This window comes from Alligator mississippiensis, chromosome 7 (assembly GCF_030867095.1).
Source record: "Alligator mississippiensis isolate rAllMis1 chromosome 7, rAllMis1, whole genome shotgun sequence".
NCBI classification, from domain to species: domain Eukaryota; kingdom Metazoa; phylum Chordata; order Crocodylia; family Alligatoridae; genus Alligator; species Alligator mississippiensis.
Genome location: NC_081830.1, coordinates 75772361 through 75792774, shown reverse-complemented (window position 1 = coordinate 75792774; position 20414 = coordinate 75772361). Strand labels below are relative to the sequence as shown.

The window sequence follows — 20414 nt, the reverse complement described above, 5'->3', positions numbered from 1 at the left end:
GCTTGAGAACCACTGCTCTACATCATGGAACGCCTGGTTTAAAAGTGTGTATATACTCTGTGGCTAGGGATAAAAATTACACATGAGCTGGCTGAAGTGATCAGAATTTGGTTTAAACCTGTAACAGAACATAAGTTCACTGCATATAAATCCGTTTTGAAATGGCCAAAATGGGTTTAAGATAAACCTAGTTGAATGTAGTATCAGACTTAACTGATTAGGGTCAAACTGGTTTATACAACTTCTGACTCCTTCCTGCTTGAAGTTAAATCAGAGTCCCCCAGTATCCCAGATGCCTTGCAGCCCTGGGCAGGGCTGTGCTCTCTGCTCCAGAGAGCAGGGCTGGCCCTGCCCCTCTGCTCTTTAGCCTGAGCAGGGGCAGGGGCACAGCCAGGTCCACTGAGGCAAAGGGAGCAGGGAGGGGGTTTATTTCCCCCCCCCCACACACACACACACACACTGGGGACTGCAGCCCCCCTCAGCTATTTCCCCCTTCCCACTCCAGCGGCAGGGAAGGGAGCACGACCAGAGATGGTCAGCATGGCCCCCGCCATCCATCTGCCTTGCCAGTGGTTGGGGTTGCAGGGCTGAGCCCAGCTGGCCTATGAGCACTGCTGAAGGAGGTGGAGAGGCTAGCCCAAGCTGGGTGACTGGGGTCACCCTTCCCAGAAGACTGCAGCATGGGCTGAGGCCACAAGGACTGTGCGGCTCCCTATGCCCAAGCTGGACAGGGCCCTCATGGAGCCCCAGCTGACTGGGAAGGACCCTGCGGGGCCGGCCTGTGGGTGCAGGTCCCTTCCCAGCCCACTGGGGCTGTGTGACAGCCCGGTCTGACAGCACAGGCTGGGGCTGGCTGGGGAGTGCGCTTTCTGAGCCAGCTTGGAGGTGCTGGCAAGCCGCAAGCCCAGCAGCAACCCATGTACCCCCTGTCCTGTGCAGCACCCAGGGCTGCAGGCACACAATCAGCTGCAAGCTGGCCCAGGCTAGGGAGGCTGTTCTGCCCCCCACCATGCTGCTCTGGGTGGGAGGTGGGAAGCTTCAGCCCTGCAGCTTCTGCTCAGCACATGGAGCTCTGGCTCCAGCCCCCAGAGGCCTGGGAAGGTGGCAGGCGTCTGGGAGATGCAGTTGGAGCTCCACATGCTGGGTAGAAGCCGCTGGGCCTGGCAGGGCTGTTTTCCCCCCTCACCTCCAGCTGTGGCTCCTGCTTCTGTCACACTGTGCAGCACCACTCGGGGTGGGGGAGCTTCTTTCACCCTGGCTGCTTCAATCTGAGCTGGGCAGAAATGGCCCAGCTGAAGGAAGCTCCCCTGCCCCAATCGGCACTGCATGGTGTGACACAAGCAGGAGCCGCAGCTGCAGGTGAGGGGAGAAAAATAGCCCTGCCAGGCCCAGTGGCTTCTGCGCAGTGCGTGGAGTCCCATCTGCAGCTCCTGGATGCCTTTCGCTCAGACGCCTTCCCCCTTCCAAGGCGGGAGCTGGAGCCAGAGCTCCACGCACTGGGCAGAAGCCACGGAGCTGAAGTTTCCTGTCCCCACACCCAGAGTGGTATGGTGTTGTAACCCAGGTACACCCACAGGTACGTTCAATAGTTGACGCCGCTTTTTCTCCTCAGGGATTTGCCACATTAACAAGGGCTCCTGGATGTGGGCTTGCCAAGTGTCAGTCCTCTTCCCCCAGGGTGAATGGGGATACTCCCCGAAAAATTCTGCAGTCTTTTATAAACGGCCCTATCCTTTGAGGTTTCCGCCATGTCTCTGAGGACCTGCCATAGAGTAGAGACCCAGTCTGGAGGAGGTAGTGTCCCTGACCCTGAGGCTCCTGGGGCCCTAGTGCCCCCTGAAGCCTGGGAACCACTAGGGTCTGATATAGCTCTAGGGTGGGACCTCTATAAAGAAGCACAGCACCTATAGCAGCAAATTGCCTGCCCCAAATCCCGGACAAGCCCTGAAAATGTAACCCGGATGCACCTAAGGGTGTGCCCTGTTCTCAATAGGATGGGATGAATAGGTGGGAGGGGTGCTGTGAGAGGGATGCCAGAATCTCGAGCAGATCACTCTTTCCTCTATAGAGTTAGCCCAAGCCTAAAGTTCTTAACTATATACAATTTATTGAGTTATAATATACATAAACGTAAGACTAAATATCATCTACATGTATTTACACAGCAAACATTAACCAATAACCAAGGTCAAACCCTAAATAACACTATTTACAACATCACAATACAACATTTCAATCGCAAAATATAAGGCGCAAACTTGAACAATCTTAATAACATCTATTCCTTAATACAGTCCCTGACCCATGGCAAGAGATAGTGCTCCTTCCAATGGGGTCCCTTGTGTGGGGGGCGGTGTCCAGGAAGCACCAAGGGCCCCTCCCCTTAGTGCCTAGAATGGGGGGGGCGGGGCTGCTCACTCAGCCCCTTCTCTGGGTTTGCCCGCCCCAAATGTCTTTCCCCTGTGGGACCCAAGGGCCCAATGACTCATGCTCCCTCAGGTGGCGGTGGTCAGGGCTGAGCTTGATGGGGTCTCCTCTGCTGGAGTGCCTCTCCAGGCCTCTCCTGTGCCGCTGGGCTTCTCTCCACCCTGTGCCCCTCTCTGGGCATTGAGGGCTCAGCTCCTCTCAGCTGCTGCACCACTGCTGCTTGGTCCTGGGTGCTGAGCCTCATGCTGCAGGACTACCATTTCCCCATGCCCTGGCTTGGCACTGAGGGCTCTCTTAGCACAGGCCAGGCCCTTCAGGCTCTGGCCAGCTGTCTTCATGCCAGGTGGCTAACCCAAGCAGGCTCCACTGGCTCCCAAGGCTCAAGCCGGTGCATCACCCTGTGGACCATGGGACCCGGCCACTTGCTGGGAGATCAGGTCTGAGCCACCTCACTGCAGCCCCAAGGCCCTGATGGGGTTGCAGGCTCAAGCTGCTGCTTGCAGCTCTCAAAGCCTGGGTTTTGTGCACCGAACTATGCACCATGATGGGCCCAAGCAGCCTCACACTGCTCCCAGGGCTGGGTCTCCACACACCGTCCCTGTGCGCTGTCAACAGCTCAAGCGGTCTTGTATCGCTCCCCAGGCTGCTCCTCCAGTGGCAGCTTCAGGAGCCTTGGGCCCATTGCCCGCTGAAGGAGAGCTCCCCAGCTTTTCTTCTCTCTACACTTCTCGAGTCCCTCGCAGCATCTCCCCTCATGCTGGCACGCAGCTCCTTTTATACGCTCCAGGGCTCCGCCCCCGAAGTCTCCCGGACCTGACAGCTTACAGCCGTCAATCAGGTCCGAGGGAGCTCTTCTCTCCCTCCCCTCAGGAAAGGGGCGTGACTTCATTTCTCCTGCTGCCTCCTGATTGGTGGATGGGCTCCACCAATCAAAACAGCAGGATCTCAAGCCTGGGACTCAACTCTGAAAGTTGAGCCACTCTGAAAGTTCTGCTTTCAAGCTCTGAAAGGTGAGCCTGCTACAGTGTGGTTGTGGCAGCGGCAGAACAGCCACTCCTGGCCCTGGCCAGCCCACAGCCGGTTGTGCGCCTGCAGCCCCTGGTGCTGCACCAGACAGGAAGTGTGGTGGCAGCTGCCGAGCTCAGGGCCATCTAGTACCTCTGCGCTGGCCCAGGAAGCCCGCTCCCCAGCCAGGCCCTAACCATGCTCCTGAGCTGGGCTACCATACAGCCCCAGTGGGTTGGGAGGGACCCTTCTCAGCTGGCTTGGGCATGGGGAGCCATGAACAATCTGGCCATACAGACCCAGCCTGGGCTGCCCCTCTGCCTCCACCCTCAGCAACACCCGCAGGCTGGCTGGGCTCAGCTCCGCAGCCCCAACTGCAGTCCCAGCCCTGGGTAGATAAGCAAGGCCATGCAGCTCTGGCCAGGCCCCCCACCACCTGAGCAAGAGCAGGAGGGAAAGCTGGGTAGACCCCGACTGGGGTCCCATGCCCACCTAGAGACAGGAGAGTTTAATCCCCACCCCCTGCCCCCCACCTTTGCCTGAGGTGCTGCCTCAGACAGTGTCTGGCCTCGGGGACAAGCCTGGCAAGGGCTGCTTCCTTCTTACTCCTCCAGGCACAGCCTGGCCAGGGTCCCTTCAGGCCTGGGTGGGGGTTTAAATCCTTCCACACTCATACTTAGCCCCTGCAGGGGCCTGGCTATGCCCCCCAGGTCAGCTTCCCTCCAGCCTTGTGGCTGCTGCAAAGGGAAGGGAAGGGTGCTCTAGCGCCCCCTGGTTTCTAGCCTGAGCCACTGCAAGCATGTGCCTGCAGTTCCAGAATTAAACATGAATGTCTGTGCACTTGCGAATCAGTTCCATCTTTGCAGGTTAGACTAACCTGCAAAGACTGAATCAATTCAGGGTCCAGCTTTTTGAATGTCTGTCCCTAGCCTGTTAGAAGAACATGATTGTTGTAAAGGTTGAATGCATTTGGGTGGAAGCTGTAAGCTATTTTCTTTCTGAGGTGGCTGAATATATACTTTAGTCATCATTAATTGAGAGTGAGGGCACCTGTCAAAGAGAGAACAGATACAGCAGAGGCAGACAAATACATGGATATGGATTTGTAGTAGTGGAACTAGTTTTGGTTTGTTTGGTTGTTTTTTTAAATCTCAATGTAGATATTCAGTATTGTCCATATACTTAGTAACCTTGGTTAAGGCTTAAAACTTTCACATTTAGAGCAGTGCAACCAACTCTTTATTAAAAAAAAAAAAACATTTTGAGGGAGAAATAAAATAAATAAAAATATACCCGCATGTTAACTGAAAAGTGTTTTACCAAAGGCTGTCCTATAATAGTCCAAGAGATGTGCAGAAATGTCCTAAAATGATGGTTTACCATACATGTCTTTGCCCCTAGAAAAAAAATAGGTAAAATTGACTTTATTATTTTGAACGCCCTTGGCAATTGATAAAATGAAATGCTTTATCACTGAAAGATGTGTTGCTACATCTGACTATATTGGTACATATAAACTGCTGGATTAATTTTGCCTGAGGACTATTGAGAACTGAATGAGGGTTCAGTTGAAGTCTATTAGTTCCTGCTATTGCAAGGTCATGATTTTATTTATTTCAGAAGTTTTTAGCTTGATCTTTATGTAGCAATGATTTGCATCTCTTGGGGGGTGGGGGGGAGTTTCCCCAGCTGTGGAGTGCGGTGACAGTGCTGGCATTTCCCCTCTGAGCAAAATTTGGTGGAGAAGGACAAAACAAACAAACAATTGTCACATTTTGAAAGTGAATGCTTTCAAAACAGAACTACTGAGCTGTTTTCTCACAGGCTTTCTCTAGGGTTAGGGGATGGAGGAAAGGCTCAGGGCTGTAATAAATTCATTAAATGCCTGATATTCTGAGTACATTGTTGCCTGACCAGTAGATATCTATAGCTTACCTAAACAGAATGCTAGAGAACAAGCAAATAAGCATTCAAAAAAGAAGAGGGCTGCAACGTTTTGCAAGAAAATGTGTGAAATGTAAGGCTACCTGTAGCAGCAGTAGCTTGACCTGTGGGTGTTTTATATGGCTATTTAATTGTACGTTGCACAATACTAAATGAGCACAAATTATGAGAATAACCACCACAGCTACGCAAATGCTGCTGGTTCTGAGAAAGAGGGGGGCCTTATTTGGGAAACAGATGTTTGACTAATAATACTGTAGACTTCATGTGCACCATTTTAAAGGCTATACTTGGATTACTTGGATCTCTTATAGAAAGGAAAGAAATATTCTAGTTTTCATACACTTATCATAAGAAAAAGCCTAAAGTATTTTAAAGAATACTTTCCTTCTGTTGTTTTTTTTGAGTTGCAAAAATAACATTCAATAATGAAATGAAAACAAGCTGAAGAGCTATATTTCATGAAGGAGGCAAGCACTAGTTACAGACAGCTGGAGCGTGTCTGGGCTGGTGTCTCTGTTCTTTTCTTTCTGCAAGTTCAGTGCTGCTCCAAGAATGTAGACAATGCTGGCTACGACTGTTTCATATTTGATTTCCACACTTGAATCTGTGCTTGTTAAATGAAATCCCACTGTCAGGTTGGCACGCTTCCTTGCTGTTCCTTTAGGCTATATTATTTCTAACCGATCTTCTGTATTTGGGTACCATGCACAGGTACTGCTAATGCTCTGGAGTAGCACTGAGTGAGGTACGGGGAGGCAAGACTGTTTTGTCATAACTGAGCTCATTGAGTTAGTTTGGCATTACACCTTTCAAATTTTCTTTTTCAGCCTCATCCATGGATAAAGCTCTCATAACTCCTTGAGGGTGGATTCAGAAATGCAGGTTTTGGACAGGGTTTTGGACCTGGCTTGAGACTGCTGGATCACTTAGGTGTTTGGTTGTGTCTAGTCTCCAGGCAAAATACTGACTATGCGCTTGGGAGAGAATTTTTGGGCCATTGAGTCTTGATTCTGCCAAGGGCTTAGTTCTCTAGTCATGGTCCAGCAAAATGCTCAACCTTGCGAATAGTCCTCCTGTCTTTCCTGGGACCATTCATGTGCGTAGATTTAAGCATGTGCTTAAATTGCTGGTTTGGGGCCAGGTTGCTCAGCTTTTACAGGAAGCTCTTGGTGAAGTAGTCTAGAAGTGGTTAACACTGCAGCTGAAAGCAGGAACCAGGGGATGGGGAAATGTGCAATGGAAGCATGTTGGAAGGGAAGCTGCGTCTGTAACTAACAAAGAATCAATTCATGTCCTCTGAAAAATACCACGGAGGGCATGAAAATGATGAACATTATTAATATAGCTCTGGGGAAATACGAAATTCAACAGCTGTCCAGCACTACAGATTGCATGCTCTTTTGGCCTTTCTACCCTTACTTTAAACTAGGCTTAGAGCTTCCAACTTTCTCATTAAGCTTGTAGCCATTCAATACCCATTTATATGACATGATTTATTATTCGCTAAGTACCAATAGTGCCAAATAAGAAGACAGTTCCTGCTTCGAGTAGTTTACAATCTGCTTTTGACAGAGCTGAGACATGTCTGATACAAATATACCATGGTGTGCCTGAGGTTGACAGCAGTGGTACAGGCAATGATCATTTGTTATTGCACTCGATTTCCGTATGCCTCAAAGGAATCTATTTCTGCACCTACTGAGACTGACAGAAATGTTGCCATTATTTCACTGGGAGCAGAACTGGCTCTGAATAAAGGTTGCGGAGAAGGGAAAAACAAAAGAGGTTTGTTTGAAACAAAATGGGATTCTTTTCATTAACAAAGATAAGGTTTTCTAATGTCTAATGGATCCCATCTGACCTCTCCCACTTCACCTGTATTTAGGTATGATTTGGAAATAAGTGGGGTGTCTCAAAGAAGACACTTGATAGGTATGGCTTAGGGTGTTAGTATGGTCCCTAATTATCCAGAGGTTTGTTCTGATATAGCTTGTACCTCAGCTTTGAGTCCTCTCGTGCTTTTCAGAAGCTGGTGCCTAAGAAAGCTCTGGCTAGGGTGCAGTGATACCTTTTAACTGGTGACTTTTGACCTTTTGCTTTGTTATTCAGGTAACATGTCTGTGTCTGCTCTGGCTTTAGCTATGTAGTATAGCCAGCCATCATTTCAGTCATAAGGGAGGATGAAAACTGAAATCTGCTATTCAGATCTGATGGGTCAGATTCAGTTCCCATTAAAGTGCAAGGAAAGGCTCTGTTTGATAGAATAAGAGCCCTGTAATGAGAAGGCCTTGCTGTATATACTAAAGGAATATTGCCATTAGCTGAAACAGTGTTTGGGTGCAAAGGATACTGAAGGTCAACTTCTTATCTCATTTCAAATGGTCTACATCTGAATTAATTCTACTGACTTCAGTACTGATGTGTAAATCTGGTATAAAGTGAATTCACAATCTGGTTTCCCCTTGAGCAGGAGTGACATATATGGTAGCAAGAGTCACTGTATTAAATTAATCATTGATTAATACTCACATTTAAATGTCCAAACTGGAGTAGTCTTACAGTGAGCTTGATGACAAAAGCTAAAGATGCACAAAACATAGCAAAACTGGAGCAAAGGTCTAGTATTTGTAAAACTAGATGGTACCACTCATAGGACAATGGGTCCTTGCAGATAGCTGTGAATTTGGTGTAGGGAAAAGGGATGAGAACTGCGTAACCAAGATAATTGGTCCCAGCAATCCCTGCAAAAGAATAGTAGCAGTATGGACCCAGGAGGGTGGCTGCAATGGCAACAGCAAATTGAATCGAGCTGCCTGTGATGCTCAATACTCCAAAACTGAAACTAGCTTCCCACTGAAAAAAAGACAGAAACATGTTATTACTTTTTGACTGATAAGAGAAATCTGCTAAAAGCTTTTTAAATAAAAGAATCGGGGAACCTTCCTATTTCTTTACTTCCAACATGGAAAACAGACTTTATAAAAATTCTATCGTCTCTTATTCTGTGACCAAAATAAGAGACATAATGGAAGGGAAAATAAGCATAGTACATGTCATATAAACCACTTATTAAAAAAATCAGTGAAACCAGATTTTGCTAAAAATACTCAAAGAATAAATTAGAGCAGATGTATTTTATGTATGCTTTTGTCGTGTAACATTACAGTGGGTGGCCTTTCAAAAAGTTAACTTCTATCCTTGAATACTAAAAAAGTCTGCATTTTAAAGGCCAGAAATATTTCTGGGACCAGGAGGATCCTGGTAGAAGGTTTAAATCATGCCCACAGTAAGCCACGTATGGTTTGGTTTGGTTTGGTTTTTTTGATCCACAGCTTGAGTAGCAAATATGCTTTTCTTTTTGAAAGTATGATTTGGATTAACTCCTCAATTCTACTGCATGTGACACCATATTGAATAACAACGTAAGTTTACCAGTGATCTTTGCGTGTGTTCTCTGTCAGCCAGAAGGACAAGCACACCAGCAATAAGAGCCTGTGGAGCGGGGAAACGGATAGTTACATGTGGTGATTTGTAATGCTAATAGTAGTACTTCAAATCCTGACGTACTGCACAAACATCATTTGCCACAACTTGGTGGGCCGTCCTCTGCTCCTACGAATGCGTATCACACAATACGGGTTCCGGTGGGATGGCGCAAATGTAACATGTCTGAGGGGAGGGGAGGGGTGGTAACTGCATATGGTATGATCTGAATAAGTTTAAATGGTACAATTTTGCAGTTAGCTTGCTAGGATATGCAAGTTTCTTCCATTTTTGGGGGCAGCGCTAGTGAAGAGCAGATGGCGTGTTTAAGTCATCTTTTGTCTTTCCTAACCCTATAGCTGCAAGGGGCTGTTGCAGCACCCACTGTTGATGCCAGCTGGAGCAATTCCAAGGTAACAGCTCTGCCAGCTGAGGAGCATGCTTATCCTGCCCTCTCCTGCCGTGTGCTAACATGTCTCCACTTTAGAAGAGGGTAACAATAAAGCCAGGTACACTGGAAATCTCAGTATGGAGGAGTCTCTTCCCAGCAGGCATTTCAGAGTTGCTTTAAGGATACTTGTTCCTTCTAGCACAGAGTCCAAGGATCTCATGGTATGAGAACAGACAGAAGTGGTCCAGGTAGAAGAGAAGTCTGGCCCAACTTCCAGTGGGGTCAAACGCATGCAACTGAAAGGAACATTTTGTCTCCATTCCCCCAAAGCCAACATATTCAGCAAAGAAAACCTGTTTCGAACATTACTAGGAGAATGGGTAAAATGAACCATTATGAGAATGACCTTCTTCTGTGCTCATTGTCTTTCCTGTCATCCCTTCTCATTAGAATGATAATGCCTGCTCTACTTGCGGAAGAATTGTAATAACACCAAAACTTTTCACAATGGTTTATTTTGAATAGCTTACTTGTTGCACTTTTCTCTCGCAGGGTACTGCTGTTACAATGTCATCTACAGGAGTTAAGTGCAAAACTTCCCTTGACTAGGAAGCGCTGCATCACACAATAAGGAGAACTAGCACGTGGTCTCTGAGTGACAGAACTGTGGGAGTACAGTTAACTTTACAGGTTTCCCTTGCTTTATGTGGGCTCTGTATGTGCGAATTTGCTTTTATGCAATGACCCTTTTTATACCCAAAATTCGTTATATGCGAGGTAAATTCACTCTCATGCAATCAGTGTGGTGGAAGCCTGCAATCAGCTGCTTTGTGCGGTGCATTGTGGGAGTGACGCGCGCCAAAATGTAGCCTCCTGTGTGGATCTGCAACGTGTTTCTGTAGTTGCCATCCGCATTATAGTAACATTTACCACCACCCTGTGCTTGTGTGCACTGTCTGCTGTGCGTGAGTACCAAAATTGTCTTGTAAAAGTGGTAGAAATTGGTCTGGGCGTCAGTACGGCCAAGGTCTTGGAACGTATCCCTATTTGTTACATTGCAAAGTGGGGTCCCTTTATGTGAATTAAAGTTATGTGCCTTTTTCCAAGAATTCATGTACACCATAAACTGAGGGAAACCTATACTTTTCATGGACTCAGACATAGCATTGTATTTCTTTCTGTGCATTGTGACCACAAATATTGGCACGTATTGTTCATAATGAAATGGATTGATGCTGTGGTATCTCCTGTTCTACTTATGTTCTTGAATTATTGAAGGAAACCATTATGTAAAGTTCATTAGGAAGAAGAATTATGTAAGAGGGTGGAAAGGCTTTACCGTTAAGCCACACTACCAGCAGGCATTTTCATAACATAATAACTTTATGCTAAGACTTGTACCAGAGCTGGCAGATATGGCTCATTAAGTTAAGACACTAGGCAGGAGGATGTTCTACTCAAAGGAAAGAGAACTAGAACAACAGGAGGTTCTTGAAGGTCTAAGAAGTTAAGTACAGCAAGAAAGCCAATCTTTTGGAAAGGGGATGACTTTGGATTCCACCAAGGGTCATTCTGCCCTTCTGGAGAAGATGGTAGCCACTTGGATAATATACCCTGTCAAACAGGGTGACTATGGCATAAAGGGGAAAGCTGGGCATGCTCATTTTATCTTTGCCATTGATCCAGGGTCAAATATGGTATGGGAGACAGCACTCTTCCCTATTTAGGGTAAACAGGCACCACTCCTTTAACGTTAAACCTACTGGCAGTGACTTTGGCTCACTGTTCTTAACTTTGTGCCAGAATACATGAATATTGGATATATTCTTTGCCCTGAATAATTTAACATTGAGGAGTGAGACCATTGCTGGAAGATGTGCTTGAAATGAGTCTGTGCACGAGCAGATCAGAAAGCAGCATGATCTGGGCACTTGCACAAGTAAAGACTGTGTCCATAAAACCCCAGAACCTTGAGCAATACAGCCCTGTGGTTTGTGTTTTACTTCTGGCATGCTAACTTTCCATGGCACTTTCTCTTTTGAATTTGTGATTTAAGGAATTTTAAAATACTTCTCCTGAGGCTGAGCCTGAAGTTATATTCTTGGCATATCCATACCATAAAGTTCCCATGGTCAAAAGCAGAAACATCTGGAGTCATAAGTGGCTGTTGGCTAAATTCATCAGAATTAAAGCTTACAAGGGATCCTAGCAGGTTCTAGCCAGAGTAAATAATACAACAAAATAAGAGTAACTATTAAGAGCAATTGTAATACTGAGGCTACACTATGAGATGAGAACCAAAGCTTTTTCACACTATGCTTTTCCAGCTAAGAGACCTTCAATTTACACTTAACGCACATGTGGTTGATGGAACAAAGAAAAATTTGAAGCAGGATGAAAGCAGGGGAGGGATTATTCACCCTGCTGGTTTAGCTCCAGGCAGATAGTTTAAGCTATTAGATGATCAGTTTCCACTCTGTTTTTAAATACTCTGGCAAGGAATTTTATTTTCTATCCCAAAGTCTAAATTGCTGTAAGATTGACATTGGGGTTTTTTTTATATATTGCCATTTTGTTTTATTTCTTAAGGCAGAACTTTTTCACAGTTGTGCTTGAAGAGTCTGGTCCAATGTAACCAATGGGAAGCTTTCCAGGGACTTATAGCCAATTTTTTAAAGGGAAGCAGGTATTTCTCTGCTCATTGCCACACATCTAACTCCCTACCCAGGCTGTTGGCTAGCAGAACCTCCAGAGCTAGCAAGCATCTCTTTTCTCCCCTTTTCCTGCAATGGGATCAATTAAGTCCCTAAACCATGGCTTTTTTAGAATCCTGTCCTGTCTAGCGGGCAGCCCTGAATTGATGAGAGTTGGTTCAGGCCCTTTGCAATCTGAAACAATAGTCCTTGCAATTCTGTCTTGCATTTTGTTAGTTGTTACAGCTTTTAATGTTGCAAGGCCATTTCCACTATCCAGTCCATGCTGGAGAAAGGGAAAGGTATAGTCTTCTCCCTTTGGAGTCTCCTTTTGGTATTTTTCCTGTATTGTGGGGCCACTGGTAGGACAAACTCTGTTCCTCTGATCCCAGACAATGAAGTACAGCCACGAGAGATAGAGAATGGTGAGTCAAATTTCACATCAGGCCATGCAGTACATATACTTCCTGGAGGGGCAGCCATCCATGGGTGAACTCGCACCAAGTGCACGATTCTGCTTTGGTCCATATCCTGAGAAGTCTGTAAATTGTATGGTGGAGGGAGGATGGTGGATCCTTCCTTTACCATCAGCTGCTCAGCTTCCACTCCCAGCCCTGCTCTGGGCTGATTCTCTCTTACCATGGGCCACATTCTGGTAACCCACCAGAATCTGTAAGTCTTGCAGCCTTACCCAGCCTCTGCATACCTTTTTCAGGCACCCAGTCCCTTCTGTTTCCAGCCCTGATACCTCATGCAGGGACTCCATTATGTCTAGTCTCTCTTCCATGCGTATGCACCTTTGTGTTTCCAACCCCTTCCCAGTAATGCTATTAGTCCTCCAAACTGCACTGTTTCTGGCAGTGCCATTCCCATGTAGTCATGACCCGACCTTAAACACAGGGCCAAAGCAGATGTGAGTCACACTAGCCCCAGCATGTCTTTCCAAGCTAGCCCTACCCCGGAGTGGAATGCCTGGATATATGTGACAGGCATTGTAGCCTTGCAAGCCCCATGGAGAAAGACTACAATTAGTGGCTTGCGCAGAACAAGCATAATGCGCTACCCCCAACGCTGCCTGTGTCTTTATCAGTTCTGCTGTGAACACAGCGGTGACTTACAAACTATTTGTGTTTTCTACAAAGCTCCCTACGGTAGCTAGCCTTAAGACTCTACAGTCCTGCACACCTCTGGGCTGCTGTTTTAGGCCTTCCTTGTGGCAGATGCCTGGGCAATCAGTGCTTGTCTTCCTCTTCATCCTTATCCTCCATGTTATCTTTCTTGCCCTGCTCAACATATCCAGCTCCTCAGGGAAGGCTATTCCACATGCCAGTACTATTTATATGAGGTTCTAGGAAGAGCTTATTAACCCAGCTAGAGCAGAATGGCAGGTGTCACTTTATAGATGAGGATGCCATTGGCTGAAAGACACAACCAGTGCTTAAAGCACTTAGAAAATACCAATAGGCTCTGATTGGTAAGAGTCGTTGGGATTGAGCAGCACCTGATATGTGGCTCTAGAAAAGTCAGTGATATCTGCCCCACCTGTCTGCAGAGTACCCCCAGCGCTGAGTCTCTCCCCACTGTCCTGTTGCCTGTCCCAGGGAACAGACCAAGGTTTTCCCTGGGATAACTCCTTCTCCCCATAAGCGTCTGCTTCACTGACTGTATAATGGACCGCACAGCTGCAGCAGGGGAATTTCTGCCAGCCTTGCTTTTGCATTGTGGAAGACATTTCAGGTCTTTCTTTCCATAGAAGGGGTTAGCCTGGACTACCCCTCAGAGACCCCCCTTATTACAGGCAGTCAATAAGGAGACAAACAACAAAAGCATTTACTCTGTAGAAGAGAATTATACAAGAAAACTTGCTCATGGGTTTGGAAGGGAGAACAAAAATGCCATGTAAAGTTTCTTACCCTCTCAATAAGCTACTGCCCCTAGCTCTCTGAGTGTCCTGCCAGTATCTCCAGAAATCAGCCTTCCTTTCTGCTGATTTTTTTTTGTCAGCCTTGGCTGCTGGGGCCTTAGACCCTTCTCCAGCCTGGGAAAAATCCAAAGACCTCTGAGCCAGCTCCCCTCTATTTTCCTTGCTTCCCCTCTTTCCAAACTCTTCCCCCTACCCCCAACCCTCAGCATTGTCCCAATTCCTCATGGGTCTCCTTCAGACATTTCTCTCCATGGGACACCTGGCATTCCTCTGCTTGATGAGCCATTTCTCTTAGATGCTTTTGCTATAGAGGAGTTGATTTCCCCATTAGTGGCAGACAGTGCCTTGGGTGCCCAACTCAATAATGTCTCCTTTTGCCTGTGTCCGGGGGTAGCAATTTCCTTGCTCTCATGTCAATAGCAAGAAAGACTTAGCAGTTACACCTATTTTCTTATCTTTAATTATACATCCCTCTATTCTATTGATTACACTATGACCAAGATACATATAGACAGCACAACATAATCTGTCTAATGATACAAACAGTATAAATGGATGCAGCATAGCACTGGGTTTCCAACAAGATCACACATGCCATATTAGTGAAATGAACACCAGAAAATCTGCATGACACCCCATGAACCTCCAGACCCTAGTGGGACTTGTGACAGTATCTAAATTAATTAATCTGGCTCTTAATCCATGACAGGTAAATCCTGGTTCCACTGTATTTAATGGCAAAGTTCCACTGACTTCATCAGGAGGAAGCAAGCTTTGGACCTCAGATGCTAAATGCAGCCTAAATCTATATCTGTAATGCACAAAAAGCATGTGATGTGGTATTATTTAGGAAATTCTTTTCAACAGATTACCCTGTTCCTTGAGCTGCTGTCAACATTTGTCACTTCTATCACTGCGTATTCTTTAGCGCACACTGCTTGTGGCTGTACAATAAGATGAATGAGGTGCTCTTATGGCAGTTGGCAGGGCCAAACCCAAGAATTCCTTGCATTACTTTCTATTACCATGATACAGTATCTTGCTCACTGCAGCACATCTACTCATTCATGTAACAATTCATTTGTTCATTTAAATTTGGCCATAGCATTGCCAGCTAGACACAAAACTGTCTTCTTCCTTCTGCTTTTTAAAACTGAACTCCCTTTTCAGGCAATGGGAAGCCCTGCTTAAATATTGCTAAAAAAATGTGGTCTTTCAGTAGGAAAATGGGATAAGTAATTCAAGGAGCTGTGGGAACAAATGCGAGGCAAAGCTGGGGGGTTTTTAGAGGCTCAGATGAAATGGGATTTAGATTGGGAACACTTATTGGTTTTAATTTGCTAAATTAAAACTGCTTTCTGTTCTTGCACATCTCTCTATAGAGTGTACCAAATCCAAGAAGGGGTGAGCAGCTGAAAAAATAGGCATGGCATCTTTACTGAACCAGATGCTATGTTAGAAATATCATTTTTACATGTTTCAGTCCTGTCAATGGCAAAGTTTTAAGGAAAGCAGTCCCTGGAATTGCAATTAAAAGCTGGTGCCAAGGACAGGATTATGCTAGCTATAAGGAATGGCATTCTCGGACGGTCTGGCCCACAGTTTAGATGTGTATAGTATATATATTTGGATCCAAGTATCTTCACTAATTTTGACAAATTTAAGGGAACCATGAAAATAACATACTTTTGACTGAGTGGCCATAGCTGCCTCTATTCTGTAACATGGAGATTAGAAACTGGTGCGTGGTTTCACCAGCCAAAGTATGGAAATAAAGCTTCCAAACCTGGCTCTGTTTAAAGCCCTTTCCTCAGGGCTGGGTTATTATCCCGAAAACAATCATAAAAACAAAATCAAATGAACAGAAAACCACTGGATGATAATTCCTGAGAGACCTTCCCCACTTCAACCATCCAGAAGGGGAGAAGACCCACCCTTCCCTTAATTCCCCTTCTGGCCCAGCTTCCCCTTCCTTTATACTCCACCCTAGCAGCAAGACCAGCTAGGTCTGTTAACCCTTTATAAGCAACCCTACCATACATTATGCACCTCTGCTCTAATTTACACTGTGCATTGAGATGACTTCAGTTAGGAGGCACAAATCAGGTCAGAAGCTTGATTCTTAAACGATGATGAAAGTTTCATTAGACTATAGCTGCATAATCTTTTTCCTTCTTAAACTTTGTCCCACACGTATATCTCTGATTTTATTGTTTAAAACATAAAATAGAAGGAGGGTTTTGCTGAAACTAAAGGGGAACGAACCTTTGGGGGGAACCCCCTCCCCAGCTGATTACTGGGAAAGAGAACCAAATTTATCTCAATTATAACAACACTGCTCTAGTAATGTTAAGTCACATTTTATACAAGTGTAACTGCAATCGGAAATAGGTCCAGAGTGAATGTTTTGTTTTTGTTCCAAAAGCAAAAGTTTTTGACTGAAACCATCATGAAACAATCAACATGCCAATATTTACTGCAAAGTTAAATCTTTTGAAGCTCCTGTATATAATTTCATTTGACTCCAAGGTCATCACTAAAAAAAAGAATTTATATTAATTAGAAAGAAAGAAGAAAAGGAACCTCAATAACTCAAATTGAATCTCAGTAACTTTTTTTTCTCCGATAACATTTTTGTTCTGCCTACCACAGCTCCATTCCAGATGGGACAGGCGATTCGAACACTCCAGCCAACAAACCAAGGCTTGTAAGAAAAAGCAGGAAAAAAAGCCAAAATTCCAGAAAAAATGCTTGTAATCCCAAAGGAAATAAGTACCCATCCGGTAACCTCATATAAGCTCTTCATTCTTGGAATCCCTCTCTGCTAGAGTCACAGCAAGGATTAAAACTAAAACACTTCGTTGTAAACAGAAGTTTCTTAGAGACTGTCGTCATGACATGAACTGATGTTTAATCATGCTAGGTAAACATTATTTGATTATCTAAATATCCCTACATATTGTACTGAATTAAAGCAGGCCCATAACCTGTGCAATAGTATGCATGTGTATTTGTGTGTTTATAATATTTTTTCTCCCCAAAGAATCATTCCAGTCTACTTTCAGCTGCAGAAGTTTCTAGCCAGTCATTTTGAATTGCTCCTCTCTTGTCTTCCCATGAGGAGTGACCACTTCCTATTATATGGAAAGCCAGAAACTTGCTGGCCAGGACTGTAGTTGTCATTTCCAATCCTGACCTGTCCATTGGAGCCAAGTTGAAACCCAACATCCTTTGTGTCCAATAGATCAGCATACACAGAACACAGATGTATCTCTGTGCACATGACCACACTCACCCCAGCTGTAGTTATTTTTTAACATGTAGTTTGTAGCAAAAAAACCATCATTTGGGAATTTTGCTTGTTTCAGTTTTAAAATCAAGTGTGTTGCACAATTAACGCTATTTCTATCTTTTGATCTTCTAAAATATCAAATTTAAAATTCAGCTTTGAGCATAGGAAAGAAGAAGGGCTTTGGAAAATGTGTGCACTGTTTCTAGGGCAAAAAAGCCTTTGAGCTCAATGGCAACAGGATGAGACCTCTAATAAGTCACAAAAACAAAGCTGCTAACAAGACAGGAGCCCACCTCTCCTGTACCAGCCATGCCAATATATTTTGACTGAAAGAACTAAAGCAATTATTTTTTATGCACTTTATCACGTGTAATGCCTGAGCCATCACTGCACGCTGCTGATAATGGCCGAATTCATTTCAAGCGTGTGCCATCCTTGGAGAGCTGCCGTAGTTATGTGATACTTCAGCAAGGGCATCATCTGATAGCAGTGCTCTTACATAGGTGAGGAAGGAACTATTTGTCCATCCTGTTGAACCAGAGGATGTCGCTTGCTTTTGACAAGAACCAACTGCAAGTTCAGTCTCACTACTTTGTCTGATCCTTGCTTGGCCCAGTACAGATCAGCAGGGCTGAAAATCATCCATTTGTAGCTTCCTAATTCTCTGGCTGGCCCTACTCTGGGCCTCGCTGTTCCAAACTACCACAGCTGGTAACAGTCCTATATTGGCTGTCCACCAGCTAGGAATTAGAGTGCCGGACCTCCTCCTGCTGTTGGTGCATCCCCTACACTGGGGCCAAGAGGGGAAAGGAGGCCTGTGCCAGTTTTGTGCCAGCTGTTTCCTATGGTGGGAAAATTCTGAGCTGCCAAGAAGTGGCTGGAGTCCGGCAGCCACTGCCTTGATGGCTTAGAGGGACTGAAGCAGGCCAGACAATCTGTCCCTACCAAGTCAAGGTGGAATGGGGCACCATTTGTAGTGCAACCTGTGTAGACATTTATCCCCTGATAGCCGATGATCTCAGGAACATTAGGAACTGCAGCGACTTCGCCACTGTAGCAGGGTACATAGGTAGCACAGAGCTCTGTGTTGGCATGGCTGGATGCTTTCAATACTTGAAAACTCATGTCAAGCTATCTTAGGGCACTACATGTGAGAGTACCCCCAGCAGATCTGGAAATAAGGATACAGAATGAAACTGAACTTTGAGTTTGAGTCTATTTGTCTTCATGATATTCACATCACTAAGTTGTTATGGGTGGGGGAGGTTGGCATCAAACTGAGTTATGTACCAGCTGTGCATAGTGCATTTATTTATAAAGCACGGACTTTCTTGATCACAAATTAGTACAACTCCTGTTTAATTAAATTACTATTAGCAGGCCTGGCATTTTTTATTCAATTTGCACAATGTAGCCTCTATTAAATTAATTTTAATCTCCGTTTGATATGGAAGTCAATACAGTGATACAAGGAAAATTCTGTTGTTCGTTTTTAAAGAGCAAGGCACTTGCAAAATGATTTCATATTCTTGAGTAAAAAAACAGGGAGGCCAGATGCTCATTGTTAAGTACCTCCCACCCTAGGACTTTGAAAGGTCATACACAACTTTAAAATGTAATTTCATGCATGTGGAGTGAAGAAAGAAGGCCTAATAGCTTAATATTACTTAGTGCTTCCAATCTAATTCAGTTAGGGCAGTGTGAATGTCTTGATCAGTGCTCTGATCTTGGTTTTGGCGGTGTTTTTCCAATATGCACTGTAATGCCTTTCTCATGACTTGAATGGTTCACATTCCATATTTCCTTGCTGTTGTTTGGTAAACAGAGTTGTATTTCATTCCGTGATGAAGAGAGACCTTCTCACAGTAGCTGACAGAGAATGCAGTCCTTGGTCTGAGTCATGCTTTGACTTCTTACTGAACTTTTTATCTGAAGGTTAAAGCAACCTGGCATGCAAGTATATAGAGCAGACAGCTTAGTGGTTTTGGTTTTGCAGTAGGAAAACTATGTTGGATTAACTCCTGGAGACTCCTCTCTCTGCAGTATCTTTCCTCAAGTTAGGAGGTACTTAGACAAGCTCCAAAAAGGTGCTATCTGTGGCCGGAGGTGAGACAGACAGGCGGAAGGAAGGCAGTACAGCCTGGAGGACTGCTGCTAAAGGCTCTGCCTCCGCTCACCTTTTTCATGCAGCTTCCTGGGGTTGGTGGGGTTTAGAAGTCAGGACCCTGCCCAGATGACACCAATTATATATATAATTATTTTTAATATATATTTTTTGCTTGGCCCCTGTGCCTTCCCTCTGTGAGCTCTTTTGCAGGATGTTGAGGCATGATCCAAGCTTAGGGCTGTAAAAAAATACCTACTGTCAAATATAATAGCATTCCAAGACCTTACACAACAGGGCTAACTAATGAAGCAATCAGCTTAAACATGGCAGAGATTTGTTCTGTCACAGAGAGTCTTGTGGGACAGGGCTAGATTTGGAAGGGAGCCATTCATGGATTTATTTTGTTTTGAGAAACCCAAAGGATGTTATTGTACTCGAGAAGTATAGAAATGATGGTGCAGAGTCTATGTAATAGCGGCTATAAGCTAATGAAACACAGGCCAGTCTGCCAGTCTGTCTTTTTTCCTTTTAATCTGATACTTCAGAATAATAAAACGTGGGGCAAAATTCTACCTGAGGTTTTAAGTCTACTTTAAATAAATCTAATGAATTAAAGTTTGTGAGATGCACATTAAGGTTTGTGCATGGCTTGCTTTTGTAATGTTTAGCTTAAGTGGGAAAGAGCTACAGCGAATGCATGAGCTACTCTTAAAAGTGAAATAAGTGACTACACGGGTCTGAACAAGTTTAACTAAGGTGTCTGATAGTACCCCTTTAGTTTAACAGGTGCAAACTTGTGTATACAGTAAGGCTAAGGTTTCTCTTCATTCCCAGAATACTTCAGGAGAGACAGTGAAGGAGCAAATTTCTCCCATATGACTATCAACAGACTCAGTCCTGCTTTCATGAGGCCTCACCGAAGAAGAGGGTAGTTCTCATTACATGTCCATTCACTCCTTGACCTTTTGAGCTATTTGCCAACGAAGAGTCATTGTTGTTAATTTCTATGGTGTATTCAGAAATGTTAGTCAGCTACTAGGAGCTGTCTTACTTTTAATTCAGATGGTAACCATTTTTGGTTCCTTCTAAAACTAGTTTAGGTGCATACATTTGGCAGCACTGAATGTAGTAATAATCACTTTCAG

The 20414-nt window shown here is 44.9% G+C and overlaps 1 protein-coding gene across 1 annotated transcript; it reads right to left on the bottom strand.

Moving 5' to 3' along the window:
• Nucleotides 1-3923: 3923 nt before the first annotated feature.
• Nucleotides 3924-16676, bottom strand: TMEM212 (transmembrane protein 212). Its single transcript, XM_006259526.3, has 4 exons — nucleotides 16518-16676; nucleotides 8812-8871; nucleotides 7909-8232; nucleotides 3924-4829 (listed from the first exon to the last, which is right to left on the bottom strand). Exons 1-4 carry the CDS (start codon nucleotides 16674-16676, stop codon nucleotides 4809-4811), a joined length of 564 nt encoding a protein of 187 aa, XP_006259588.2. The 3' UTR covers nucleotides 3924-4808.
• Nucleotides 16677-20414: the final 3738 nt, after the last annotated feature.